At 50.6% G+C, this 27691-nt stretch overlaps 12 protein-coding genes and 1 pseudogene across 13 annotated transcripts, besides 1 other annotated feature; 6 read left to right on the forward strand and 7 right to left on the reverse strand.

The window, feature by feature from the left end:
• Nucleotides 1-581: 581 nt before the first annotated feature.
• On the reverse strand, nt 582-1222 carry NCS57_01154100 (Guanylate kinase; the record flags this gene model as incomplete). The annotated part of the gene is made up of 2 exons (XM_053061252.1): nt 582-933; nt 996-1222. 2 exons carry the CDS (start codon nt 1220-1222, stop codon nt 582-584), a joined length of 579 nt encoding a protein of 192 aa, XP_052909638.1.
• Nucleotides 1223-1927: 705 nt separating this feature from the next.
• Nucleotides 1928-2595, forward strand: NCS57_01154200 (uncharacterized protein; the record flags this gene model as incomplete). Its single annotated transcript, XM_053061253.1, has 2 exons — nt 1928-2138; nt 2228-2595. The coding sequence occupies exons 1-2, from the start codon at nt 1943-1945 to the stop codon at nt 2593-2595; spliced, it is 564 nt and encodes a 187-aa protein (XP_052909639.1). The 5' UTR covers nt 1928-1942.
• Nucleotides 2596-4592: 1997 nt separating this feature from the next.
• Nucleotides 4593-5725, reverse strand: NCS57_01154300 (FAD/NAD(P)-binding domain-containing protein; the record flags this gene model as incomplete). The annotated part of the gene is made up of 2 exons (XM_053061254.1): nt 4593-5184; nt 5274-5725. 2 exons carry the CDS (start codon nt 5723-5725, stop codon nt 4593-4595), a joined length of 1044 nt encoding a protein of 347 aa, XP_052909640.1.
• Nucleotides 5726-6516: 791 nt separating this feature from the next.
• Nucleotides 6517-7444, forward strand: NCS57_01154400 (uncharacterized protein; the record flags this gene model as incomplete). Its single annotated transcript, XM_053061255.1, has 3 exons — nt 6517-6659; nt 6708-6870; nt 6920-7444. 3 exons carry the CDS (start codon nt 6517-6519, stop codon nt 7442-7444), a joined length of 831 nt encoding a protein of 276 aa, XP_052909641.1.
• A 224-nt stretch (nt 7445-7668) lies between these two features.
• Nucleotides 7669-8777, reverse strand: NCS57_01154500 (Zn(2)-C6 fungal-type domain-containing protein; the record flags this gene model as incomplete). The annotated part of the gene is made up of 3 exons (XM_053061256.1): nt 7669-7689; nt 7799-8668; nt 8718-8777. The coding sequence occupies 3 exons, from the start codon at nt 8775-8777 to the stop codon at nt 7669-7671; spliced, it is 951 nt and encodes a 316-aa protein (XP_052909642.1).
• Nucleotides 8778-9799: 1022 nt separating this feature from the next.
• Nucleotides 9800-10009, forward strand: NCS57_01154600 (uncharacterized protein; the record flags this gene model as incomplete). Its single annotated transcript, XM_053061257.1, has 1 exon — nt 9800-10009. The coding sequence occupies one exon, from the start codon at nt 9800-9802 to the stop codon at nt 10007-10009; it is 210 nt and encodes a 69-aa protein (XP_052909643.1).
• An 834-nt stretch (nt 10010-10843) lies between these two features.
• On the reverse strand, nt 10844-12105 carry NCS57_01154700 (annotated as a pseudogene). The gene is made up of 3 exons: nt 11986-12105; nt 11814-11935; nt 10844-11765 (listed from the first exon to the last, which is right to left on the reverse strand).
• Nucleotides 10844-12105: a sequence feature.
• Nucleotides 12106-12575: 470 nt separating this feature from the next.
• NCS57_01154800 (Peptidase-M43 domain-containing protein) lies at nt 12576-13574 on the forward strand (the record flags this gene model as incomplete). The annotated part of the gene is made up of 3 exons (XM_053061258.1): nt 12576-12845; nt 12894-13438; nt 13487-13574. 3 exons carry the CDS (start codon nt 12576-12578, stop codon nt 13572-13574), a joined length of 903 nt encoding a protein of 300 aa, XP_052909644.1.
• Nucleotides 13575-13629: 55 nt separating this feature from the next.
• On the reverse strand, nt 13630-14630 carry NCS57_01154900 (NmrA domain-containing protein; the record flags this gene model as incomplete). Its single annotated transcript, XM_053061259.1, has 2 exons — nt 13630-13981; nt 14032-14630. The coding sequence occupies 2 exons, from the start codon at nt 14628-14630 to the stop codon at nt 13630-13632; spliced, it is 951 nt and encodes a 316-aa protein (XP_052909645.1).
• A 1354-nt stretch (nt 14631-15984) lies between these two features.
• Nucleotides 15985-16665, forward strand: NCS57_01155000 (uncharacterized protein; the record flags this gene model as incomplete). Its single annotated transcript, XM_053061260.1, has 1 exon — nt 15985-16665. The coding sequence occupies one exon, from the start codon at nt 15985-15987 to the stop codon at nt 16663-16665; it is 681 nt and encodes a 226-aa protein (XP_052909646.1).
• Nucleotides 16666-17695: 1030 nt separating this feature from the next.
• On the reverse strand, nt 17696-19873 carry NCS57_01155100 (uncharacterized protein; the record flags this gene model as incomplete). The annotated part of the gene is made up of 11 exons (XM_053061261.1): nt 17696-17884; nt 17952-17992; nt 18056-18186; nt 18242-18291; nt 18371-18607; nt 18668-18866; nt 18920-18985; nt 19040-19075; nt 19126-19206; nt 19260-19305; nt 19366-19873. 11 exons carry the CDS (start codon nt 19871-19873, stop codon nt 17696-17698), a joined length of 1584 nt encoding a protein of 527 aa, XP_052909647.1.
• A 2101-nt stretch (nt 19874-21974) lies between these two features.
• Nucleotides 21975-23737, forward strand: NCS57_01155200 (Glyco-hydro-79C domain-containing protein; the record flags this gene model as incomplete). The annotated part of the gene is made up of 4 exons (XM_053061262.1): nt 21975-22955; nt 23011-23033; nt 23090-23548; nt 23605-23737. The coding sequence occupies 4 exons, from the start codon at nt 21975-21977 to the stop codon at nt 23735-23737; spliced, it is 1596 nt and encodes a 531-aa protein (XP_052909648.1).
• Nucleotides 23738-25227: 1490 nt separating this feature from the next.
• NCS57_01155300 (AAA domain-containing protein) lies at nt 25228-27404 on the reverse strand (the record flags this gene model as incomplete). Its single annotated transcript, XM_053061263.1, has 3 exons — nt 25228-26945; nt 26996-27223; nt 27278-27404. 3 exons carry the CDS (start codon nt 27402-27404, stop codon nt 25228-25230), a joined length of 2073 nt encoding a protein of 690 aa, XP_052909649.1.
• Between the last annotated feature and the right edge of the window lie 287 nt (nt 27405-27691).

Here is a 27691-nt window from a genome sequence, read left to right on the forward strand (position 1 = left end):
AGTTACAAAACGGCATGATCATGGACATGATAGATAGAACAGCGGATAAAAGACATCAGATAAGACAAGAATAGAAGCTTGACTTTTAATGCAGCTGCCAAACGTGGTTCCAGAGTTGTGCCTGAACATGTCGATGGATATCACTAGGAGATTCAGGAGGCAAGATGCTCACTGGCTTCAGGTCTCATAGCACCCGTACCATTAACCAGATCTTACAACCTAACCAAGCCTTGAGTGAGGTTGTCGTCCCCAAAGCGTGGTGTTCTGCAGGCGACTTGCAAGTCTTGACGGGTCCTTGAGTCATGGCAGGCCACAGCCAAGTGCTATTACTCACACTGCATGCGACCCAGGCGTCGACGTCTTCTGCCGTCTATGAGAAGATGCAACTTAGCCACTCCGGGGTCGTGTGCCATTTCCAGCCATAAGATAGTCTCTGATCCTCGACCTTGAGTCCTGTTGGAAACCTCCAGCCTGTGGGAGATCCCAACAGACATTTACGCAAGGCTTGCTGTATCTCTTGTATCTTTTCTCTATCTCTAAGATTATCATTATATCATCGAACAAGCAAAATGCTCATAAATCTATCCGCTCTTCTCGTAGACAAAAGCATCCAGCTCATTATAAGTCTTCTCCAAATCGTCGTTGACGAGGATCTTGTCAAACTTGGCCGACTCGGCCCAGGCGAGCTCGTCCTTGGCCCGAGCGAGCCTCTGCTGGATGCTGTCCTCGGTCTCGGTGCCGCGGCCTCGCAGGCGCTTCTCGAGCTCCTCGTTGTCGGGGGGTGCGACGAAGACGTAGCGAGCGTCGATGCTAGAGGCCTTGACCTGCTTGACACCCTCCATCTCAATGTCGAGGACTACGACTCGGCCCTTGGCTGTCTGCTCTTCGATCGTCGCCTTGCTCGTGCCGTAGAGGTTGCTTCCGAACTGAGCGCTGCAGTTGACACAAAGGTCAGTATGTATACTTCTCTACCCCGCCAGATTCCTTCGACTTACTGCTCGACAAATCCGTCCTTGGCGATCAACTCCCGGAAAGCCTCCTTGGTGACAAAGTGGTACTCAACACCATCAGTCTCGCCATTTCGAGGACCGCGAGTCGTGTGCGACACGGACAGAGTGAAAACGTCGGGGTGGCGGCTGAAGAGAAGCTTGATCAGCGTGCCCTTGCCGACACCGCTGGGGCCGCAAATGACGAGGGGTCGACGGTCGGAGGGAGAAGCCATTGTGAAGAAGCGCCTGAATAATTAGAGGAGGGGAATCAAAGGGAGTATAGGGTTCATATTTACCTCGGAGTTTGAAAGACGGGAAATTGCTTGGCGGCGACGGTTGTATTGCGCTTCACACAACCTGGAAACCACCGCATTTGTCGTTTTGTTGTTTTGGATCTTTATCCCGCCGTTAGCCTTTTCTTGCACATGATTGGCCTTTTGCTGGACGGTACGCATTCACGTGACTTGATCGAGTCAGGTACAGTCTGACTCAACGGTCTCTTGCCCGCCTGGGGTGTAGATACTATACTTGTAGGTCCTTGAGATCGAGTACTATTAACCTAGGCATTTAAGTTGATGCCTTGGATATCGCAGTTATGTTGAACTGGAACTTGCTTAAGAACTGCCCTGTGTCTGTTATGAAGTTGGTTCAACTTGCAACCAGATGCTCTCAAGCTTGCGCGCAGAACCACGGAATGGCGAAACTCTGAGCGTTCGATATCAGAAGATAAGTGAGATTATTGACACTAAATAGAATTACAGTCATTATTCGTCCCATGCTCCATCTTTCCATAGAGCTTCCTCGGTTCTTGAGTGTTAGCCAACTCTCCTACCCTGAACCAGAGGCCCCCCGCACAGTGCGGAAAATGCGGGGCACCTGCGCACACAGTCCCCTCACCACGTCGCAAAATTTCGAGGCGATCCATGAAAACATCACCAAGCACAACCCTCAAGATGGCGCCCAAACTCACAGAAGAAGAGATTGATGATCTCATCTACTTTGCTCGAGCCGGCGAGCAGCAGGACTTGACCGAGACCATCAAGTCTCTGGCCGAGCGGGAGAAGGCTGACCCCGCCGAGATTGTGGCTGCTGCTCAAGATGAAGCCAAGGCTACTCCTCTGCATATGGCAGCGGGAAATGGACATTTAGGTATGTGAGACTTGATTGTCGCTTGAATTGGAGTCTATTTGAATGAAAATCAAGAGAGTTTGAGTCATTTCTAACTGCAAATCCCATAGAAATCGTCAGACAACTCATCCAGTACTTTGACAACCGGCCAAAGGAGCAGAAGCAAGCCTTCCTGGACGAGGCAAACGAGCACGGCAACACAGGTCTCCATTGGGCAGCCCTGGGTGGACATCTCGACACAGTCAAGCTGCTTATGGAGCAGGGTGCATCCCCGGCGCTGGCAAACGAGCGGGACTATGTCCCCCTCGATCTCGCTCTCTTCAACAAGAAGGAGGCAGTGTCTGATTTCTTCTTGGCTTCGATTCGTTCTATGGAGGAGGAGAACAAGGAGGAGGGTCTGAAGGAGGAGGGTACCAAGGGAGAGGGTTCCAAGGAGGAGTCTGCGGATAGCAAGGACAAGGACGTCGAGATGACCTAGAGTCGCACTACCACCGAGGGTTTTGGACATTGGCTTATGAGGAAAGGACCGAAGAGCAAAAGGGATGATAGAATATTGAGCAAGGAAAAGCAGGGCCATTTGGGATAAAAAGGGATGCCGGGGAATGTTTGATGGCGGGAACTCAGAGGTGCTTGCACATCCAACATTGACAAAAACAAGGAGTTACAGGTAGAGGGAAACATGATACTTTGAAAACGCATGGCAACGCGAGGACCAAAAAGCCCTAACAGAGCGTGCCCGAGATTCGTTTAGATTCAGTAGAATATCAAAGGGGTGACATGAAAGGCGTGGTGATCCTGGGCTCTTTTCTAGCAAGTTGTGGGCTTGATCTTTCGGGTCAGCGCAGATGGGTTCTTTCAACTATTGGCAAAGGTCCAAAATCCTTCTATGGGTAACCGCCAACGTCCAAAGAGTCAATGGATTAGTTGCTGAGGGTTTGAATGACACGAGACACTCACCAGCCCCAAAGGGTTGAGATGCCGGAAACCCGCAGAACAATCATATTGTCGATAGGTCTATGGACAATGGGGAAGAAGAGAATTTAAAGTCCTCAGGTGACAGGACCAGACCATCTTGATTTTGGTTGACTCTGCTCGGGCGATTGCTTGGGGAGATCTGCTGCCTGCAGATGCTGTCACACAACATTGCAGCCTTCTCCCGTATGAGAAGGAAATGGTGCGTTTGAAAGTTCATAGTATCACAAACAGACCTTTTAGATATTCTATTTAGCTGCAACCATTGAATGGTTCATGGAGAAAAATCCTCGACGTTTGAACAGGCTGCCATGGACGAGGGGAAATACAAACAGAGCACAGGCTATCCTCTGCCTGTACCTGGAAGAATTCGTCTCCCACGCTGAAATCAGAAAATAAGAGCTGAACAGTCAACTGAGCACCATTTCATCTAGCTTGGCCCTCTATCAAGGTGACCCGATTCCTCTATCGCCTCTTCAGCCATCCATTTCCCACCACATATCGCTTGCCTCGAAATCTTAACAACCGCTGTCACGAAGAAACTAAAGCTCGTCAAGATGTGCAAGCTTCTGGAAATAGAGTATTCTTGCTCCCACGGAACCAAGCGTCACCGCCAGAGAATCGATGCCCTGTGCAGCTGCGATAACCCTTTGGCCTGCATGGTCGGTGATATGCAGCTCGGCGACCACCACAAGACGAAGATCCAAGATTTGAGCCAAGAGAACTTCAAAGTCGTCAAGATTGACGGCGTCTGCGACGAGTGCGCGCGAAAGATGGCTCTGGAGATCGAAGAAAAGGACAGGATGTTTGGGGAACTCGAGACCAGCCTCGAGGAGATCAACAAAGATCTGAGCCTACTCGCCCTCGCAGGCCCAGCCAACGGACAAGACACAAAGAAACACAAGCTGCATCGCCGAGGCCTCACGTCTACCAAGACCCAGCACACACCTCACGACCCGGACTGGATCTGCGCCAACGGATCATGCCAGGGACGCGTCACCTTCTCCATCGATGGACGCCGCGGACGATTCTGCCAGAAGCACACCTGCGCAGCTCAAGACTGGGGATGCATCTCTGGTGTTGCGACGAAGCTCAACAGCCCGCAGTTCTCCATCTATTGCCACGTTCACACATGTACCAAGGCGGGATGCGGCATGAGGATCGCTCACGACTCGGCCATCTACTGCTGCACCCACTCCCAAATCCCTGATCTTGTTCGTTAGCTGAACAATGGGAAGATGAGGTTGGTAAGTACCATGTCCGAGATGCAGACATACCTCTAACAAGAAAACAGTTTGAATTGGAGTGTGCTAGTTTGCAACTATTCGGGTCGAGACGACAGATGCGAAGAGTATGGGCATACTTTCCCCTAAAGATAGCTATGAAGGTATTATAAGAGTAATGAAATTATGAATAAAACAGCTACAAGGCTTTGATTACATTAGAATATCTCTTCATTACTTTGCAGCATTTTTTGGTGTCTCCTTTCCACTGCCCACAGTGTCAGTAGTCAAACAAACGGGAGATTGCGATGGACTCTGCCGCAAGTTGCCCCGTAAACATGCTGCGGATGATGGTCCTCTTGAAAGATACGCAATCCCCAGCAGCATAGATGCCCTTCTCCGTCGTTTCCATACTCGAAGGATCTACTTTGATCAGCCCTCCATCTGTGAGTCGTATATGCAGATCCTGAACAAAGTCCAGGTTCAGTTTGCCCGTGGGCAAGTGGAACATGAAGGAATGCTTGGAATCCTTGCCGTCGGCGAAAAAGATGACGATCTTGTGCGACTGAGCGTAACCCTTGCTGCTCTTGCGGCTCCGGACCTCAATCGCGTGTAGCTTGGAGATCCTCCGGTTGTCAACCCTGACCTTTTTCTGCAACTCTGTCGTGACTTCGTACAAGAGGTGCCGTGAGATGTCATCTGATAGCTTGAGGTTGTGGTTGGTGTAGATGGTGACTCTATCTGTGTAGTGGAGGGCCATGCGTGCGAGGTGCATGGCGGCAAGGACCGAGCCGGAGGCATCTGTGGCGAGCACGGCTGACGAGTATGCTCCCAAGTTGCCTTTGCTTCCGTCTGATAGGGGATCGTTGAAGCTGTCGACGACTTGTTAGTTATCACAGGAGAATGGACGGGGAAATGAAAGGGGAACGAAAAAGAGGAGGCGTCGTTCGTCTTGACTTACAGAACCTTCATCCAAGCGTCCTTGTACCCTGGAATATTTGGGTACATGATCTCATAACCAGGAGCCAAGAGTATTCTCCTCGCGCGGACCCTCCTCCCTTCAGCCTCAACCACGAAATGCCCATGACGTCCAGGTTTGGTGCGTACGATGTTGAAAACCTCGCCGATAAAGTGATTCACATTATCGTAACCATCAAAGCTCTTTAACATGAATGGCCTCAACTTGTCAGGAGCCCTCATTTCGTCAGGAATAGGTATTCTCGTGAGCCATGTGCCGTTGTCCAGGGCGCCGCGGCCCCTGTCGAGAACGGCAACGCGCAGTTGCTGCTGAGCGAGGCTGACGGCGGCTGCGATACCCGCTGGGCCGGCCCCGACGATGCAGGCGTCGTACATGCGCGACCTGGCGAAGGCGACTGACGCGAAGCAGAAGAGGACGATGCTGGCGATTAACATGTTGGGCGATAGCTGGAGATTGATCACTGTGTTCTTCTATGTGCCCGATGCCTTCTGCTAGAGACCTTTATTGACAAGGAACAACAAGAGATGTTTGAGCCATGATGAAGAGACGTGTACTTAACTCAAAAACCCCCTCTTGAAGATGTGAACGTTTGCAGAGAGTGGGTTTCATCTGTAACCACCTGCCTGATAACAACGGTCGCTGATAACAACCTCATGGCACGGGACAGAAGAACGGTAGAAATGGTTACCTAACTCCTCTCAGGTATTATAAGTAAATTTACATGAAATATCATGAAATAACTGAAAATATGTTCTAACAAAAGGATAAATACTTTATCAACTACCGTCACTCTCTGTGTCACGTCTGCCTGCTCTGGGATGTCTTTAACATCACCTCCTGTCCTCAACGAAGTGAATCGCAACTTCGACTATGTAACTCATCAGATCAAGCCACACCGATAACTGTCCGAAATATTTTTCAAAGATTATTTGTAACTGTCTATCCCTCCGGATTCTCTCCATCACGGAGTCTTGTTCGGGGCCCACCCTGTTAGTGTCCGACCTTTCGGCGGCCGAGAGAACGGACCCGGATACATTCACGGTGACTTTTCGGTGACCGACCAAAGAACAACGGACCGAAAGACCAAGCAACCCTCTTGTCCCTTCCATATTTTTGGGTTTTTATAAAACCGGCTTTTTTCCCTTTATATCGGCATCCTCCAGATCAAATCCGTCGCTCTAGTTTGACATTGTGCCAAGACTTGTCATTCTCCACTAACTACACGATGGATCACGACGGGCCCATGGAGGAGATTCCCCACAGCCATCATCACCACCATCACCTTCAATACCATACTCATCATCACCATCATGGACCTCCTCATGATCATGATATGACACTCGGAGAGCAGAACAAGGCTCACTTCAAGTATGTGCCTATACATACCCGATCAATGATCATACTGACTTGTCCCAGCAATGTTGCTCCCGCTGTGTTTCAGTGGCCTTGGATCGTGGAGCTGTGCAATCAGATCACAAGGGAGCTCCGTGCAAACATTGATTGGATTGGAATTCAACCTCCGTCAACTCGACCTACCAAGATCTTAGATTATGCCTGTGGAAACGGCGTTGCGTCTCGAGTACGTACCGCACCAACGCCAAGCCCTTGATCAGCACTGACGTGAACAGGCTCTAGCACCGTTCGTTTCCAGTGTCCGAGGCATAGACATCTCCTCTGGAATGGTGGAACAGTACAACGACATGGCCTTGAAAGGAGGCTTCTCGCCCGAAAAAGTCAAGGCCGTCCAAGGCGATCTAGTCGACCCGAAATCAACGCCCTCCCCGGAACTCAACTCGCCCGAATTTTTCAACTTTGACCTAATAATCATGTGCATGGCACTCCACCACGTCGAAGACCACGAAAAGATGATCGCAAAACTGTCGGAGCGGCTTCGAGAAGGTGGAGTGTTGATCATTGTCGACTGGGTTGCCATCTCAGAGAGTAACTGCCCAGACGCCCCTCGAGCCAAAGCTCTATCAAATCACACCATGACGCGTATGGGATTTACTGAAAATGATGTAAAGGGGGCTTACGAAAAAGCTGGTCTGGAGGACTGGGCTTGGAAGTGGGCTTCGACGAGGTCTCAGGTACCAAAGGAGATTGGAGGAGAACAGCAGCTCTTCTTCTCCCGTGGACGGAAGCCAGTCCAGTAGAGCATTTTCTTGATTCGGGGTTCTTTTGATACACGATATTGGTTAGATTTATGCGAGTTAAAGCGTTTTCCTGTTTTCAATTTTTTTTTACCAGGCTGGTAGCTAGACTGATGAGAAGCTGGAGGGGTGGGATTGGGTTCCTTCAACTGATGCACAATGGGGTTTTGATTCTTCTGTTCCCCCTCATGACGCACTTTAAATAGTGACAAGTAATAAACGCATCTTTATTCGTCAGCTTTGAAGGTCTAGCATTAACCTATCAACCCTCTGCTCGAGTGTAGAGTATGATTGGGCTACTAATGACTTGCACCCCTCCAACCCCTGGCACCTACACTCCCCTGCCAAGTTCCGTACTATTTCCAGACAGTTCTTTACCTCCTTGAAGACTATCCTCTTTACGATTGCAACTTGCTCCTCGGGATCCACTTCGAATACCCCAAATTTCACGCTTGACAAGCTTCCGCAAATCTGTGAGCTAGGCTCGCTTCCCCATCCTTGGGATTTGACCGCCTCCTCAAACGAGTAAATGATGAGCTCCAAAGCGGAGACTGCGAGTATTCCGCCACTCCTGTAGCTAGAGTACTCGCTTGTGGTTAGGATCTTGCCGAGACTGGTCATGCAGGCTCGGTTGGTCTGGAGTATCTCATCCAGAGCCCGAGATTTCGACCGTGTTTGTGTTTCCAGCGACTCTAGCATGGTAGATAGCTCTGAAATTACCGAAGTACTTTGAGGCTCCGGGCTCCATTGCTCTTTGGGCGGCGAGTCTGATGTGCTTGGAGAAAGCCAGGTAGAGTCCGGGCTGAGGGGTAGGATGTCGGCGGCTTGTCTTAAACAAGGGAGTATGGATTCGATTTCAGAGTAGGGGCCGTACACGCTGTTATTTCTGAGTTCAACAGCTGGATACTGTGACTGGGGATTGCAGTTTCCGGTTTGATCAAGGGTGTGGTCGTACGGATGCTGAGCTGAGGGGTCGTCGTAACAACCAGGGCTGCTGATGGCGAGCTTGCATGGGTCCAGGCAGTTTTGATCTCCGCAAGAAACCGATCTCGATAGAGGATGAAGATATTCAACCGGGGTCTCGTCATCCGTGTTGTGAGCCCTGCCATTGCACTTCTGCCTCCGCCTTTTCTTGGTCATTCTGCCCACGAGCGATACCTCGTACGTGCAAGTCATGTCTGACTGTAGACATCTTTTGCATCCTGTCTTTTCTCCTGTGCACCGGACCTAAGGAGAGTTAGCGGGATGGACTACTTTAGGGAAAATATGGTCTCACCTTGGCGGCGTGACAAGAGGTGCACGCTGATCGCATACGAGGGGGCTTTCCTCCGGGCATGTTGGACATGTGTGTAACACAAGTAGATGGATGTGTTCGACGTACAACTTTACCGAGTATCAATGAAGCGTCCGAATATTGAAAAGAGGCAAAATCTTCAGTCTCCTGACCTAAGATTGAGCATGTGCTGACTTTCCCGCCATTCTCCCTCCAAGCCAGCTCTACGAGGCCATCAAGGTCCTCAAGCCTGGATCCAGTCGGAGAGACCCAAGACGGGCAACCCTTGTCAACCTACCATCAGCCTCAAAAGGTTCTGACCTATCAGCGGCAGAGGATAATAAATCATGGCTTCTCGCTGGGGCTAGACTGCTATTGAGTTAGTGGGCGATTGCTGGTGATGTCAGTTGTTTTGTTTCAAGTGTGGTTGCTGGGTGTTTCTCCATTTTTGTTTTCAATTGCCTCTTTTTGCATAACCAACCACCTGATCTTTGACAATTCGCGCGTCTTACGTCTGCTGAGCCATGATTTCTTGGTTTGCTAACAGGGGTAGACGCAAGGTTGCCAAGCCAAATGGACAAAGGTCGTTTGCTAGGCGTAAAACCACCAATAAATGACTCACGATCCTCCCCATAACTACAAATCTGGCCTCTTCCTCTGATCCTGGCCAGGCAATCGTGAATCGCCAAAATCGCGACAACTTGTTTGGGATTTTTGGGGCGCAGCGGACCCATGTTGGTTTGCTTGATCGCACTTTTTGAGAACACGTCGTCGATTAAAACCTCGCTAGAACAACAAGGAGCGTCATGAATTGTAGGCACCAGAATTTGGTTGACAGAAGCCACGTATTGGAGGATGAAGTGCGAGTATATAGCATCATGAGATGTTCTTTGTACTTCGATGCCTTAACTCAAATCATTCGAAAGCTCAGCATCAATCATCGCATCTTTTCAGCTCATTGTGCTCTCACAACCTATATATCAAACAACCAAGTTTCCCACGCTCATAGGCAGCCCAGGCCTCAGTATGCTCAAACTCAAACCTAGTCATGATTAGTCACCGTCTGACCAAAGCAGGATCCCAAGATGAAGCTTCAAGTTCTTGTTGCTGCTGCTCTTGCGGTGGTGGCCATGGCTGCCGGCCACCCTCCAGGCGACAAGGAAAAGTGTGGACGACTTGGTGTCAAGGAATGGGACCCTAAGAACCTGCCCGAAGGCTACAAGCTAGAGGACATCCAGAAGTGTGCTGAACACCCTCTGGAAGTTGGCTACTATTGGGGCTTTGGCGAGCATTAGACTGATTGGGTTCCTGTCAGCCATGTCGTTCACTTCTTGTAAGTGACCTATAGCGACTGAGGTGGCGGTAAACTAGGAAGTCATTGTATAGAGGGCAGAGAGGCTAGCTTCAAGGAACAAACGTACGCTGCAAGGATACGTCAAGCTTTGTCTGTTTATGCCCGAAGAAGGGTTTTGTATCCGTTCGAGGTTTTTCCCTTCTCTATACTAATATACGTCTTTCTATCCCAATTGCAACGAAAATGGACAGCTGGGTCACTCTAGAACTTTGAGACCAAGCCAAGCGCTTGAGAGATTTCGACTTTTCGTCTTCTGTAAATCTATGATACTCATGATATATGTCAAATCATCTAGACAGCAACTTTACTCTCCTCCTTGAAGATGTGAGTTCGCAGGCAAACAAGAAAGGTTCTAGGGACGACAGTTGTCTAGATCAAAGGCAAAGACTTGATATCTTGGACGTGAAACGAGGTTGGTCATGGTGGGTGGAGCATCTGGTGGAGGGGGGTTAACGAGAGATGATGTGTATATGCTTCGTCTCAATAAGATGGATGACAACTACAACACCAACATTTATATAGGCGGTCACTACTGACGTAAGCTGACCTGATAAGGCATATTAGCTGTTAGTATTAGATCCAATCAAGATTTGAATCTTATTTGTGCCTTTCACTGCACAGCGCCCTATTCACGCCTGCACGTGCTCTTCACACGCCCTCCGATCGAGCTTGATGTCAAGGCATTCCACAAACGTGGGTCATTGGAATTTAAAATTAAGCAACGCTTTGTGAATTCCATCTTGTCATCCAATAACCTTGGAAGCAGCTAGATACCTTATTTGAACCCCTTCTTCAATGTACCAAAGCTCAGAGTCGGCTTATACTTGGCCTCCTCCTTGGCGCCAAAGTCCCAAACAGTGTAGAATTTCGCGAGAAGGTCCTTTCCAACTAGTGTAAGTCCCTCATAGTCACCCTCGTCAAACGGAGGCCAGCAGTACTTCTCCTCCATCGCAAAGCCGGGCGTGGCAAGCTGGTCTCCGGTCAAGGTCACAACCGGTGGGTTGCGGGCGTTGGCGTCCCCGAAAGCAAATGAGACAGACCAGGTGGAGTTGAAGTCCTTGCATAGGGGTCGGTAGCCGTCTTCCATGATGGCGGTCCAGTTCATGCCGATCGACTCGTAGACGGCTTGGATCTGTCCCTTGGGGAGGGAGGTTCTTCCGGCACCTGTGTCAAAGACGACTCGTCCGGCGTTGAGGTCTGTCGTCTTCTTGACCTTCTTGCCGTTGACGGTTCGCGAGCCGGTGGCCGAGTTGATGACGGAAGCCCAGACGTCGTATTTCCCATCTGTAGGGACGATGGGCACCTTGGCCAGCTTGCCGTCGGTGTAGGTAGACGCCTTGGAGACACCGAGCGTCAAACGACCCTTGCCGACGCCGTCAGCGGTGTCACTCGCCGGACCGTAGTAGAGACCGAACTTGGGAGCGTCCAGCTTGGGCACCAGCGTGTACATGATGGTGTCGGCAGCTCCAACGGTGATGGAGTTGAATGCCAATCCAAAGAATCCCTCGCCCGGAATGTTGCCCCATGATGATTGGCTGGCGGCGATGAAGGACTGGTTCCAGGAAACCTTGCCGGCCTTGAACACGTCGTTGGCAATGAGACCAGCGGTTGTACCACCAAAGTACTCGATCTCGCCCCATCTGCCAGTCAGCTTTCCGGTGGTTGAGTTGTCCACATTGTATCCAGTTCTCTTGTAACTGGCAAGTGTCAGCACAGACACATTTGATATACTTCAGGGTACATACCCGCTAAAGTTGCTGCATTCTTCGGCGCAGTTTTGGTCGACCATCCAAGAGGTTGCGCTTCCAGTGTCGAATAGCAAGCGATATGTCGTAGCGGGTGTTCCAACGTTGAACTCTACGAGATCCTATAACTCTATGAGCATGGGGCATCTTGTTGGTTTTTGGTTGCACTTACGTAGCTGTTGTGGTGGACGATGGGCAGGTCAATAACTGCGGCCGAAGTCAGGCTAGAGGCCAGGGACGTAGCTAGAAGAAAGTTTCGAAACGCCATGATGTTGCAGTCTTCTCTGGATAGCTAGGCTGTCACCCAATGAGGAGCTGAGTGAAGTGAAAGACAGACAGGCAGCCCCGAATTTATATGCTCCCTCCTTGCCCCTTACGAATTGCCAAAACCTTAAATCATCCCGGCTTCTAGAAAATCAGTGCCGTTGCCCCTAGTCCCCGGTCCTATCGGAGATGCTCATTTGAAACGTCTAAGCGGAAGAATTTGGGAATACGAGGGTCATGGGTCCAAAGTGCCAATGCGAGCGGGACTATCACGTCATGGTTAATACGAGGAGACCAGGGTTAAGTAGCCGTCTTTTTATAGACGATCTATGCTACAAGGAGCATATAGGCCGTTCGGTACTGTTATGGATTGAGGATGGTCTAGCCCCTTTAGAGGCGAGTACGAGTAACATCGCTTTTATGCGCGTACTTAAGCTTAATACAAGACTACAGCATGATCCGGTGGTGTTCTAAACTTGCTGAGGCAATTACTTCAATATGGAACTCAAAGGGCTTCTGGCAGCTCTCTTTGCTGCATCCTCGCTTTCCTTGGGTCTTGCTCAACACCAATGCGGTTCCGTCAGACCAGCTCGTGAAGCCATCAAGGCCGCACGTGCTATGCGAGCTGCGCAGAGAGCCGAGACAAGTAATGATCAACCTTCAACTCTCTCAAGGCGGGCCGAGGGATTGATCATCTCGACTTACCTTCACGTAGTTGAGAGTGAAGCCCAAGCTGGCTTTGTCACGGACCAGATGCTCGCGGACCAAGTAAGTCATGATGCAACAATACCGTGATTAATAGCTTACAGCTCCAAGATGAAAGTCTTGAACGAGACATTTGCGCCACACAGGATTCAGTTCGTCGTCAAGGATGTGACGCACACTGTCAATGACAAATGGGCGTCGGTTACTCGATTTAGAGAAAAGGACTTGGCTCTTCGTCAGGGAAATTATGACGATCTCAACATTTACTTTGAGACGGGTCTGATGACCGAAGGCTCTGTTACAGGTATCTGCAGCTGGCCTGTCGAAGACCCCGTCAACACAGGCATCAACGGCACGTCCTGGGCTGTGTACGACGGCTGCCATGTGAGCCCAGGCACGATGCCAGGAGGTCCAGGCGTTCCATGGATTTCGACAGAAGACAACAAGGGCAAGACTGCGACTCACGAAGTTGGACACTGGTTTGGTCTTTTTCATGTTTTCGACGGCTTCAGCTGCACGGGCGATGGTGATTTTATTGATGACACGCCTGCAACGTTGAGTGCCACGGTGGGCTGCCCTGTTGGACAAGATTCCTGCCCTGATCAGCCTGGTCTTGATCCGATTCACAACTACATGGACTATAGTAGCCATGATTGGTAGGTTGACTTTGTCATTGTTTTCGAACTGGTGCTGATCTGAAGTAGCTTGCACGAGTTCACCCCCCTGCAGGAAGAGCGCATGTATAGGACGTTTGAGACTCTGAGGAAGGGAAGAAAGTTCGACCTTGCTTGAGCAGGATACCCTGTTGATTCTTTACTTTGGTAGATTCTCATCTCAAGACTTTACTCTACCAACCAGTTGTAAGCGCTCGGGTAACAGCATCCGAAAGTGTCTCCAGCTCCGAATCCTTCAACTCAATGCTCTCGTTATCTGTCTTTTCATACAGCGTTCCACCCTCTGACCAGATACGTCGAAGAGTGTAAGAGACCGCATGTGGATTTCCTTCGCTCCATGCCTTTTGCTCCGCATCCTTAAGCTCTTGCAGGGTATAGCTTGTGGTAGTCCACGGCTCTCCGCCGGTTTGCTTCTCAAACTCGGCCAGGATGTCCTTGGAAGTGACAACAAATGATTGAACTTTGAGTGCTTTGTTGAAAGAGGCCTCGGGGTGGCGGAGGGCAGCCACTGCAGCTTTTCCGACGCTGAAAGACGTCAGTAATGTTTGATGCGCATGAACAGAGGACAAACTCACTCAGGCATTGTGGTGAAGCCAATCTTGCCCTCGCCATTGTCGATAAGAATGGCCTTCTTGTTGGCAACATCAAAGCCTCCCGCCTCGACAGCCTTTGGCGACAAGGTAAAGTACATGTCGACATACGGTCCAGTGACCAGATACGTGTACTTGAGACGCTTCACATTCTCCTTGATGTACTTGCGGACCTTGAGCTTGAGCTGGTGAGGCTTCTCAGAAGCGCTTTGGGGACCGTATTCAATATCTGTGCCGTACTCGGAGGGGAAGAACCACTTTACAGAGGATGACTCCTCGGCAAGTCGGATGAGGTCGATTTGGGTCTCGAGGACGTTTCGGCCCACGGCGCTGACGACAGTGTCGACGCCTTCGTAAGCATTCTTGACATCCTGCTCGTTTCTCACATCTCCCGTGATAATATCGACACCCTTTGACTTGAGCTCGCCAATGAAATCAGCCTTCCTGGCGACCGTATCCTCAGAAGTAAAGATGCTGATCTTGGGAAACGAAGGCTTGGCGTTGACAATGTGGTTGGTAATATACTTGCCAATGGAGCCAGTAGCCCCAAAAATGAGGATGCTAGAAGCCTTGAATGAAGCCATTTTGGTTGTGCAATGGTTTGCAAAGGGTCAAAGGCTGGATTTATATATCGCAAGAGGTTGAGGGGAAGGGCGTTATTGACAAATCCAAGTCTTGTAGAGTCGGGTATGGATCCCGAGCGGGGTCCATTCAAGCACGAGATGTTCGGGCGAATTGATGAAATGGGCGGTTGCCTAAGAAAGCCCCAGTTTATTCACGGCGTCATTATCGCCCTGCCATGCATGAATTGCATCACTGTTCTATCTATCGAAAAAGAGGCAAATGAGTTAGCAACTAAGCGGAAGTCCAAACAGGAGTATTTGACTGCTCACTCACTTGGTCAATCTTCACTTCATTGCCATAACGCCCACATATCATCGATACAAACGAAATGATGACAATCCTTTGCAGGCTAGAATCACATCAAGTCTAGTAGTTTAAAGGACATAAATGCACTTAAAAATAAAGTTCCTTGATTCAGCTCGACTCAGCAACTCACAATATCACGGTCAATGCATGTACGGGCTCCAGCTGGTTTTCTGGGCTTGGAGGGTATGTATTTTGTTTTTACATGATATGGGGATTGCTGTAGAGTGGTGAAAAGAAAACATCGGCTACTATTTCAAGACATTCATTCACATTCTGGCTCAGCGTGACTCCTGGGTGAGTCTGGCCTAGTGATCAAGACAACCTTGGAAGCCAGCACAAACTAGGTAATTAATCACAAGAACTGTCAGCAGAAAAAAAAAAAAAGCAAAGTCATGAGACTGGAGGATCGGTGAATTCGTGATTCTATGAGCGGTGTACTGACAGTGCCCTGACAGTGCACTGCCAACTATCATCGTCACCATCGCATCTCATATATGGCTTTCGCGCGATGGCGATATGCTCTGGATGTCTCGGGTTTACCATCCAGTACGTACGAGACGAAAAATTCATGCTCTCCATATCAAATCCAAACGTGATATTGGCGTCACTTTCTATGACCTCTGTCTAACCTGTTCCTCTGGGGTTCTATTCTGCATGTCAGTAACTCGTCACTCACCGGCCCTATCGTGTCTAACTTGTGTATGTCGTTTACTAACTCCCATCGAAAGGCCGAGCACTTTGAATCTGAATGTTCCGTTCTCGGTGGGATACACAATGTCATTGTAAACGAGGCATGCCAACGTTTCAGTAGAGCGTGAACAATACCTCCTTGAACTTCAACTTGTTCAGTTCATCACCACAAACAACGCCTACAAAATAGCCCTTGCTTCCATCCTCCCGTTTGCTGATCTCAACCATCTCCATCCTGCTTCTCCCAAAAACTCTGGTAAGTAAACCTCGCCTCGAATCCATCCGACCAAGGTCAAAAACCACCTTGGTCACAACACCATGGATTCCGCCACCCTCGCCCATTTCCGCGACTCACAGCTCTACAAGGACTTGGAGCAAGGTCTCCGAAACCTCATCCTGAGAAAGATCATTACGAACCGTAGTGCACCCAACTCCGCCGAAGACCCCAAGATCCGATTCTATATCTACGGCCTTCCCGAGCGTCACCGGTACGCATGCTGGTGCACCGACAATCCCAAGTGGGCGTGCAAGCGCGGGACGTCTTGCCCGCAGCAGCCCCGTGCCGTTCTTGGGGAGAACATGTGTCTTGACGTCTGCGAGCGCAGACACAACAATGGATACCACTGTGACGACAGAGACTGCTTCAACCCACGAACTGAGGTGACGACCTACCTTCGCATCATCTTGAAGCCACGTCCAAGCTTCTCTCGACCGGCGTGGAGAGACCCAGTCGGCAGCCAGGTCGGAACCTTCAACATTTCTCCCGCCATGTACCACAAGTTTGTCGACGCGGTGTGCCTCCTGATCGCCGATCTACACGACCCCTTCACGGCTGGGAACAAAGAATGGAACCCTCATGTTCATGGTATCATTGGATGGTATGGTCGACCTGTTAAGCGCAACGTCGACGAGTTGATGCATGAGACGATCAAGGCTCAGACGGAGCGTCTTGAGAGGGAATACATGCAGGCGAAGATTCGGGCGTACAATGCCCAGTAAACTGAGGGGTGGTTGAACAAAAGGCTTGATTGTTATTCTGGTCGAAGGAAGTGGTGCTCCTGGAGAAGCCCTAGTATCACTCATGACGTTATGAACTCTACGATAAATGACGAATCGAATCACGGTTTACTCTCTTGAATGATGTGTCTAAGAAACCCATCTTATGACTCAGCAGAAGTCCAAGCAAGCTGATTCAATGCCCATTCAGTATCCTATCTGATGAGCAGCGTCACCCAGAATTAACCGAACTATATATGCATCCGCGTTGAAAGTGAAACATAATCATGGCGGGTTCAGTTCGACTCTTTACATGTCGCCATAGATAGACTTACTACTAGAGCTTTGGTCGAGCGAGAATCACTTAGTTGTCATACCGAGTCTTGTGGAATCACGGTGAAGTTGTTGCAAAGTCCGGCCTTTTCTTCAACCTGTATGTATTTCCTCTGTTCTTCATCCTGAGATAATTCTCTCCTTCTTTTTCGGACCGCGACGTGCCTTCCTAATTGGGCCTAGTATGTCTGCTAAAGGCACGTGACCACCCTCACAGCTATTGTACAGGGTCCAATCCAACAACTATTTTGCCCTTCTTCTGTAGTTTAGATTCCTCGTCGCTATTTGGATCCTAGGAATAAGAATCCATAGACGCGGGAAAATCGGCCATGGCGATCTGCATCATCGCAAATTGCCGGCTAGCTAGGCGCTCGGGAAGTGGCTGGCTGTCTATGCAACAGTGCCTTGTTTCTCGCATCCCCGTACCTCAACCCGGCTTGGCAACATGGGTGGTCACCGGCTTCAAAACACTGTGGGTATTACTGTCTGCTTCTTCCACTTAAAGTGGCACAACTGCTTTCTTAGATGACGAGCATGCTTCAGTAACTTGAATGACAGGCAGAGGAGGTCGCCATATCAGCCTAGAGCTTCAACCACTGATGGTCGTCGTATTTGAGAACCGGAGGGCAAGAGGCCAGCCAGCCAGGAGAAATGCTCCCGGTCCCACTCCAACCCAGCTGCATCATACCTCCAACTCCCTTTACAAGTCATGGCTGCTCCTAGGCTGAGCTGCTTCCTTCTCCGTATCAACCTCCTTTCCATTCGCCAAGGCAGCCACACCGAACAGTTCGTCCATCTTCTCCAAGCTGAGTCCCTTGGTTTCAGGGACAAAGAACCAAACGAAGGTGCCCATGAGGACACAAAAGGATCCAAACATGAAGAACATTCCCTGCGTCTGCGGTTAGTCTGGTAACTTGGACTTGGACTTGGACTTGATTGGGAGTAGCAGCACATACATAACCGGCTTCGCCCATTGTTTGCTGCATTGTAAGAACAGCTGGTAGGTAGGTGGTCAGCAAAGCCATGTTCAAATTCAACAAAACCAACATCCCACACTTACTCCGCGCGATGATAAAGTTGAAGAGCCACTGAGTGGCTGCGCCGAGTGCCACGTTCATGGAACGAAGCCGCGCGGTGGGAATCTCGCTCACAAGAATCCAGCAACAGGGACCCCAGCCAAATTGGTAGAAACTATTATTTGTGAGCTCAAGCCGTCTCGTCTTGGTGGTGTTCTGCTGGTACTTACGCCGCCCAGAGATAGATGCAAGTAATCGCGACATATCCAAACGGCGAAATCTGAACCGTTAAGTTAGCGATACGCTATGCTACAGGTGCCAAAGTTGCCTCTGCGAAAAAGAAAGAAAAAAAAACTTACCGCCTTGCCCGCGACTGGGGGCTCTACTCTTCCGTAGATTCCAATAATAAACATCACGACAGCCTGAGCAGCACTCGTCCACAGCAAGCTTCTTCTCCGGCCCAGGGAGTCTGCTGCAAAGACCAAGAAAATGGCGCAGCCGACCACCTTGACGACTCCATAGACACCGGTAGCAAAAAGCGACGTCTCTGTTCCCGTCATGCCGAGGTTTCCAAAGATTTGCGGGGCGTAGTAGTTCTGAACTCGTATAAGTATATCATTCATCACCTAGACCGATAGCAGCTTAAAATAACTCACCACTGCATTCACACCAGTCATCTGCTGGCAGATCATCAGCGTGACTGTGATGAAAGTACGCTTCCTATTCCCCGAGATAAGAAACATCTCCTTGGCAAGCGCCACAGCCGAGGCATCTCCGATGAGCCTTCGCTCTGTTTCCAGTTGTTCGGCCATCTCTTGAATTTCGGTTCGAACGTAGTCGGATTCGGCGGGAAGTCTGTCCAAGAGTTCAGTCGTGCGCACTGGCAAATTTTCAAAGACCCGTCGTACCTTCGTAGATTGACCAGAATAGTCGTGGCTCGTTCCCAGTCGTCCTGCTTGGCACACCATCTAGGACTATTCTGTTGTTAGTACTACTCAAAAGTGATTATGCAGGCTTTATGGCTGTACCTCTCCGGGGACAAGAACATTCCAAAAATCAAGAGGCTATCAAACGTCAGCATCTCCTTGGGTGTCTATGACAACTCATCGCCTACACTGCAGGAAGTGCCTGGAGAGACAGGGGCACAATGTAGATGGCTGGGGCGGTGGCATGGAGAAGGCATCCATAGTTGGTCCTGTTGGAGAGTTTCAGATGAGGATCCATGTGCGTCATTCCTTTGGTACATACCAAAAGGCGAGCATGACGCCTAGAACGATGAAGAGTTGGTAGAAGGCTGTTTGATATGATCAGAATCTCCTGACCGGGTCTGGACAAAACTCATCCTTTGACTTACAGATCAAGCCTCCACGAATAGCCCGAGGGGCACATTCAGAGACGTAAAGAGGAACAAGAGTCGACGCCGCTCCAACTCCGAGGCCGGAGATGAATCGCCCGACATACATGACGGCGATGATTCCCTTGACGGCTGAGCCAGCCTGGCAGATGACGCCGGCCGTCGTGAGCGCTCCCGTAGCAATCAAACACCATCGGCGACCAAACTTCTCCGTAAGCCACGAAGTGAGGAAGCAGGCCAGGAAACACCCTGCCTGCAAGGTCGAGACAATGTTCTGGTCCTGCGTGGCCTTGTGTTTAGCCGATGCGTCAGCGTAGCCAAAGCGCTTTTGAGTGTCTTCCATGGCCAGGACACCACCAATGGCGCCGGTTTCCCAGCCAAAGAGCATGCCACCGAAGCAAGCAGAGCAGACAAGGGCAATGACCCTCCAGGAGTAGATCTCGTCGGGGTCGTTGCGCATCGCATCGTTGCGCACGATGGCACGGAGGAAACGAGCAATCAAGCCCATGGCGTATAATCTTTCGACAGTTGATCAGATGGTGTCGGTCGGTTGGTGTTGGTGTTGTGTTTGAACTAGAGAGAAGGCTTGATGTTGACTGTCTAGAAGTCGAACTCATCGATGGCAGCCGGCGATGGGGCCCCAGATATAAGTGAGTTGACTTTGCGGAGAAAACTCAGATCAAGGGTCAAAAGCAGTTCCTCACCCATCTTCTTCTTGGACTGTTAGTAATGGAGAACTCTAGTTGCGTTCCACGTAACAGATTGGCCCACCTGACTCGCCTCCAGCGGCCTAGTCTGCTCCTGCTCTTGGTGTGTACATTCGGAGTGGTGCCCGGATTATCGACAGGTTTCTCTGGCTAGAAGAAGGTCTGCTAGGATATAGACCTGGCAATGGGCTCTGATTTGTCTGTCCGCATCCAGTAGGTCACATTAATGGTGTGCTGTCTCGGTTTGGTGACCGAATCTTGGCCACCCATTCCACGAGGAACAGATTCTAAACTCGCACACCCAAATGAGAGGGACTTCTACTGGTTCATCCCAGTTTGCCTTTTTGGCGGCTGTCATTCAATTTTTGCGAATGCTCAAGCTCATTCATTAGCTGCTCAGTTTCAACGCATTGCTTCTCGGATCGAGAGAAGCCGCGCGTAGAGACCACCGACTTCCAAGCATTCATCACGACAATCAAAATCCACCTTGTTTCTGCTCTCCTTGATGGTTGAAGGCCATTATTCTCATCACTCCTGCATTCAAAACACCACCCAAAGAGGCCAAACTCGGAGACCTGGCCGATTCACAATGCGGAGATTAGCTCACATGGCCATGCTCAGGGACAAACTCCTTCCCCATGGGGGATTATTGTTGTCAAAGTATTGGATAATCTTGCACTAAGAACTGCAACCCTCGGATGTTTCCGTTACATGCCGTATATCCGTACTTGGGTTCCGTCTTGGCACCATCGGGTTTAAGCATCGGCAATCACTATACAGTGGGGCGCAAAGTATTTGAAACTTGTATCTTGTATCGGCCTCCTAGCCTAGCCCGATTAGGCCAGTTTTTTTCAGTGCCGCTTTCATAACCGCTTTTCCTCCTTTCAGAGTGGTCTTTTCTTCGCCCTTCCGAGGAGATTGAGCAGGGCGATGTTGTGAAAGTTAGACGGCAAGGCACCGTACGGCAGATTTTCTGGGCCGCCTTTGGTCGAAGATGCCGTACGCCGCTCGTGCCTCTCATCGGCAACGTCCACGCAGAAGGCATCTATAACCTCTATAACTTCATTGTGCCGTGGTTTATCGAGCCCGCCGATATCTTCATGCACGATAACGCCTCGGTTCACATAGCCCGGGTCATCAAGAGCCTTCTCGAAGACCTAGGCATCGAGGTCATGAACTGGCCGCCTTTCTCGCCTGACCTGAACCCCATCGAGAACCCGTGGGCCCTGATGAAGGCCGAGATATCGGTTACATCCTGAGCTCAACTACGCAGAGGATACGGTTGAAACGAAATATGCATTGGTGGAAGCTGCGGTCGAGGCATGGGATGAGATCGAGCCGCGGGTCTTGAAGAACCTCCCTGATACGATGCCCAACAGAGTCGCCACAGTAATTAAGGCCATTGGCTGGTTTACAAAGTATATTGGCGACGACGAAGTTTGAAATTACATTGCTAAAGCGGCCATGGTTCCACGACTAATTTGGGTTAGATCCAATGGTCGATACAAGATACAAGTTTCAAACACTTTGCACCCCACTGTAAGGACGACCATGCTCGGATCAAGCCGAGAACAAAGCCGACAACTTGCTTCATACATGTCAGTCTTCTGTGGCCGGAGATATGGAGTTCTAGGATGATCGACACTAAAAAAAAAGATCAATGCGCAGAATTAACTAGCCGCTGGTGACAGGGTAGTTCACGGAGAGTTGACCGACCTCTCTCTCCATGGCTCCAGCATCCCCGGACCCCATGGGGAGGCATCACCAGAGTTGGGGTCTGGAGATGAACTCCTCATACTTGGAAGAGAGATCCTGAGCGATATAAAATCTGGGGAAAAGCCCATCATTGACTGACTCCGCTCCCCAGACCATAACCATCATCCTCTGCTTTAGACCCTCAACATGCATCGTCAAGTGGTTCAGGCCCTCTTGTTTTCTTCTCTTGCCAGCCATGGCTTGGCTGCTGGAAACTCATATGACTTGAAACTTCACCTACCCAACGAGAAGCCGGCTTGGGCAGAGAAGCTCTCCCCTCACCTCGCCGGCTTCAGCATTGAGATGGACCGTTGGCCCGACTGGGCCGGCCAGAGAGTTGGAAAGCCAAACGAGTACTTCAACCAACTTCTGCGCAACCTGGGCGAGAGAACAGGCCACATGCCATTTCTACGTGTGGGTGCCAACTCTGAAGACCGTTCAACCGTCGACCTGGGGATCGAGATCATGAACTCGACCTTCCCGGAGCCCACTAAGAAAGTCCCCAACCCAGAGGCGGACCACAACTACATCGGGCGTGACTTTTATGCCCTGTCAGGCAACCTGCCCGCTGGGACTCCCTTCATGTGGGGGATCAACCTCAAGTATCTCAACAAGACCGAAACGGTGGCTCAGGCTCGTCTGCTGGCTGAGACGTTTCAAGGCGAGCGTGCACGTCTCACAAAGCATGTGAAGCTTGTCAACGTCGAGATTGGCAATGAGCCTGATTTTTACGGCACATCTCGATTCAACCCCAATGGCACCTATGGCCCCGAATGGGACGTCTTCAACTACACCACCACTTGGCTAGAGTTCGCCAGAGCCATCAGCAAGGAGATTGACTTTGGCTGTGGAGGCTCTGGCAAGCCGACTCTGTCGCCTGGTGCCTTCACCACCTTCGTGGCCCCCGAATGGACTCCAGCCGGCCCGCTTGACGCTGGCTTGCTCGACGATGCTGGACTCAAGTGCAAGATCTCGCAGTTTTCGGAGCACTCATACTCTGGAGTGTTTAATCCCGATCTCGTCGTCCGACCTGGAGAGTTGATGGATAAAATTAGTGTCCGCGCCAATTTCACCACCAGAACCAGTCAGCGATCTGCTGTTCGGGCCTCAGGCTTAAAGTATCTGCTAGTAAGTTCTCAGATGGATGCGACGACAAGACACAGACTAAATTAGCGTCCTATAGGCTGAGACAAACTCGTATGCCAAGTAAGTGAAAGCCACTGAGGAGCTCCAGACTCAGCCAAATCTAATGCGAAGAACAGCCATGGTCAGCCAGGGCTGAGCAATACGGTAGAGAGCGCCCTCTGGGCCGCCGACTGGATGCTTCTTGCAGCTTCATCAGGAGTCGAGCGAGTGCACTTTCACCAGGGCAAGGGCTTCCGTTACAACGCCATTCAACCGACCAACGACTCGGAGGACGGGCTGAACATCACCCACCCACACATTCTGCCCTCTTACCACGCGCTGCTGATCGTTAATGAGGCCATTGGGAAATCTGGACATTCTTACGTCGCCGAGATCCCGACGTCAAACATAACCCTTACCGCGTATGGCATCTGGGAGAAACAGCAGCTCGCTCGTGTTGTGGTGCTCAACACCCAGGTCTATCTTGGCGAGGGAGAGAGGCCGAGCATCAACGTGAACCTCGCCGGTCTTGACACAGATACTCCCGCCACGCTGAAGCTCCTGCGGTCGGAGAAGACGACAGCTCATACAGGACTGTAAGTCATGACCGTCCCGCCGTCCCGTGTCAGGCAATGTGTGCTGATCTTTGTAGTACGTGGGCTGGGCAGAGCTTCGAGACCCTCTCTGGTAGGCCGGAAGGGGATGTGAAGGATGAAAAGGTCACTGGCGGGCGATTTAATCTCCCAGCATCTTCCATCGCACTGCTTACCTTTGGAAAGAAGTAGCACAATGTGGTGCGTCCAAACCGGGCAAGCGGGCGAAGGATTCACAAGGCTGGTCAGTACCCAACCTGAGGCTAAGGCTCTGGGCCAGGGTACCTAAGGAACATTGCCAAAGCTTATTATTATAAGGATTTATCAAGGCTTAGGATCATATTCATTAATTTACGATAATACCTGCCTGACGTAGCTGCCTAGCACTATAGCTTCTAAAAGTTCTCGACGCTTCGAACGTTGTCCATCACATAAACATTCATAAGCAAGGCCAAACATGACAATCAGATGGTCACCCAAGTTTATTGATGTCTTTAGGGCCAGTACACATTTAGTCTCCCCATGCAAGGTAAATATCTCATAGAGTATTGCTTCCTGCGAACCCGATTCGCATATGATACTTAAGTCTACTCTTTCTCATTGAGATATAAAGTGGAATGATTAATAAGATATGTCACGATCAGTGAACAGCTGACGATACTTAAGCGTCAGACAGTGCCGTTGGTCACGACAGGCAGTACGGAAAAAGGCCCCCCTTGGATCTCCTACCTGCCGCTCTCAACAAATTCCATACATCCTATGCCAGAATTTCTAGTAAGTAAGCTCTCCAACTCTACTCGTCAATCATGAATCCCGCTACCCAATCCCTCTTCCTCGAGTCTCTCCTCTAGAGGGACCTCAAGACAGCTTTCCAGCACATCATCAAGGAAAAGATCAAAGACGCCCACGACGTTCAACAGAATGAAGTTCTGGAACCGTGCTACTACATCATCGCCTTTCCCTTGCCTTTCCGCGGAGGATGCTGGTGCATCAGTTCCCAAGATGAACAGTGCCGCGACCCTGAGTTCTGTCCCTGTAAGCCGCGTCCCCTCAATGGGGGTTAACATGCGTCTTGCTCTCTGTCATCTTGATCATGACGAATAGGGAAACTGCTTTGGGAGGTACGGCGCTATGAGGGATTGCTTTGGCCCGCGGAACGTGGCAGAGCCCTACTTTCGTGAGATCCTGTCCCGTCGGTCGGAGCCCCAAACACCATAATCACAAGAATAAAAAGAAAGATTGTCTACTATCTTTAAAAGCTATAGAATTCCAGACAAAATGTATAACCACTTTGTCAATGCGGTATGCGCCTTGGTTAACAACATGATCAACCCCTTCAAGGCAAAGAATGCAGGATGAGTACCGCAGGTCCATGGCATACTGGGATGGTATGGTCAGTCAGCTGAATATTGCATCGAGGAGTTGGTGCGGTGTATGAGTAATGCCTGGGAGGATCGCCATATTTTGGAGAACCCACGACTTCAACGTGGTCGACGGTTTCGAGAGGATTGGGATTGGGATTGGGACTTGGAGTAGACACATGGGGCATTGAGCAAAAGTCTTGATTGCTATTCTAGGCCAAAGGAAATAGGAATAATTCTACCTGCGTGCAATACTCAAGTTCCGGTGTATCATCGCAAAGACAAACTCATAAAGTCATCAAAGAAACCTTCCGCAACACCTCACAGAGAGTGACCCTCGACCCGGAGGACAGTCCGAAGGTGCTCAAACGAAAGTCTCTGCCCCTTGTGGCAAGCCAACAGATTAGCAGTCTTGAGCACGTTCTTGATCTGGCGACCGTTGAGCTCCAAGCCTGCCAGAGCCTTGATCTCATTCTCAGTGATGTCGTGGGCAGCTCCGCCTGCGACCTTGGCGTCGAGGCTGACGGCGCGGTTGAGGAAGCCTCGCCAGACGGCCTCGCGGGAGGATCGGTCGAGGGGAGGATACTCGAGGGACATGTGGATTCGGCTCTGGAAGGCCGAATCCATGTTCTTCACGCGGTTGGTCGTGAGGAAGAGGATGCCCTCGTAGTACTCGAGCGTTCGCAGGAAGATGGACACGATTCGGTTGCGCTCGATATCGTGGGGAGATCGAGCCTCGAGGAAGACGTCGCACTCGTCCAGCAAGAGGACAGCATTCCAGTTAGCCACCATCTCCAGGATACGGCCCAGGTTCTCCTCGATGTCGTACGCATCGCTGCCGAGATCACCAGCGCTCATGATGTACAGAGGAACCTTCATCTCCTCGGCCACCGACTCGGCGGTCAGAGTCTTGCCGATACCGGGACCACCAGAGAGCAACATGATGATACCCTTGCCTTTGCCCGAGATGATGTCGTCAAACACGTTCTTGTACTTGACCTGGCTCTCAGCGAAAGCGAGGATGAGGTCCTTCTGGTCCTTGGGAAGGACAAGAGACTCAAAGGCCTGGTCGTTGAACTTGACTTCAGAGACGTCATCAATGAAGAATTCCATCCATCGCTTGTTCTTGAGCGAGTAACCCCTCACCATGGGGTATGTCATGAGGAGCTGGTCATCAGTCAGAGGAGGACGCTGGGGAGCGGCATTCGCCTCGGTGTCCTTGTCATCATCGTCGCTGAAGTTGTCGCTGGTGTGAATGGGGTTGAGCCAGACAGTGTGGTCGGGGTTCAACTTCTCCCAGTTGGCTCCATCAATAACAATGCGCGACTGAACCGTCTCCTTGCGAGTCTTCTCAGAGTTGACATGCCAGATAGCCGTGCCGTTGTACGACTTGTAGCAGTAACCACCAAGCTCGTCAAACTTGCGGCCACGCTCCGTCAACAGTTCCTTGGCGGCATCGAGACGGGGGTGATACTCAAGGGGATAGCAGGGAAGCTCCGAGAAGGGCACGGTGCCAAAGAACTCGGGGATCCTCATGGTAAGGTCTGTCCAGCCCATGTACTTGCCATCCCAGTCAATGATCTTGCACTGCAAGATATAGAATGTGACACCGCAATTGTTCTTCCCAAAGTGGCCCGAGTTGAACTTGACAGCCACAGGCTTACCCTTCTCAGAGCCCCAGACGGTGCAGCCAGGAGGGAACAGAGTCCAGATGTGCTCAAAAGCAACAGCCCTGTTCTTGAAGTAATCCTCTCGAAGCTGGATGATCTCACCGAGCTCCTCCTTCATGATGTTGTACAGCAAGGTAACGTGCTCGCGAGTGGCCTCGTCATAAGCCTTGTCATCCTTGGCAGCGGAGAACTTGTCCCAGCGGTGGACGAAACACTCAAAGGGGGCGTGGAACTTGAGTCGAGAGACACCGCAAAAGACACCAGGGTACCCATCAAAGACCTTGCCAAGGACGCGCTTCAGGTAGGGGGACTGAACGACGAGACTGTCGATGACGAGGGGCTTGTTGGAATCGGCCTCCTTGGGCTTCTCTTTGTGGGTGTTAGCAGGTTTAGAACTATCTGGGAGGATGTAGACTTACTCTTGCGGATAATGACGGCATACTTCTGAGTCTCCTCATTCTCAGCCGCCTCCTCAAGATCTGTGGGATACTTGTCTGTCCATGATCGATCACCGTGCTCGTCGTACTTGGCGTAGAGATCCTTGGTGTCTGCCAGAAGGCCAACCATGACCTTTTCCTTCTCCTCTTCCTCCTTCTTCTCCTCGTCCCCATCCTTCTTGTCTTCGTCCTTCTTCTCCTCCGACTTGTCTTTGCTGGTGTTAACCAATGATCTTGTTTGAGGTGTCGAATGTTCTGGCTTACCATCTGTGGACTCTGTCTTTGTCTCCTCAGTTTTCTCCTCCTTGACCTCAGGCTCGGTCTCAGCCGGGGTCACGATGACCACCGACGAGTCGTCGCCGCTCTTTGTTGACTCCATGGTGTCTGACATAATGTGCCAAAAGATATGTGTCTCTCAAAGCTTTAGGAAGGAGAAGGATTGCTTTAGTGTGGCTTTATAAGTGACCACAGTCAAGGTTTGTCGAGTTGAATGAAGATGAAGAGTATTTTCCTTCGACTTTGTTGAGCTCCTTTATAGACTTCAAAGCAACAAGTTGATACACTTCGCCAGCAGGCTGCAGCAATCCATCTCGCCTCACGGCATGTTACTCATCCGCATCTAGTTCGCTGACCATCAGCAAAGACCCCTACCCGTAGCGAATCTGCCGTCTGAGGCGG

Source organism: Fusarium keratoplasticum, chromosome 9 (genome assembly GCF_025433545.1).
Source record: "Fusarium keratoplasticum isolate Fu6.1 chromosome 9, whole genome shotgun sequence".
In the NCBI taxonomy this organism is placed as follows: Eukaryota; Fungi; Ascomycota; class Sordariomycetes; order Hypocreales; family Nectriaceae; genus Fusarium; species Fusarium keratoplasticum.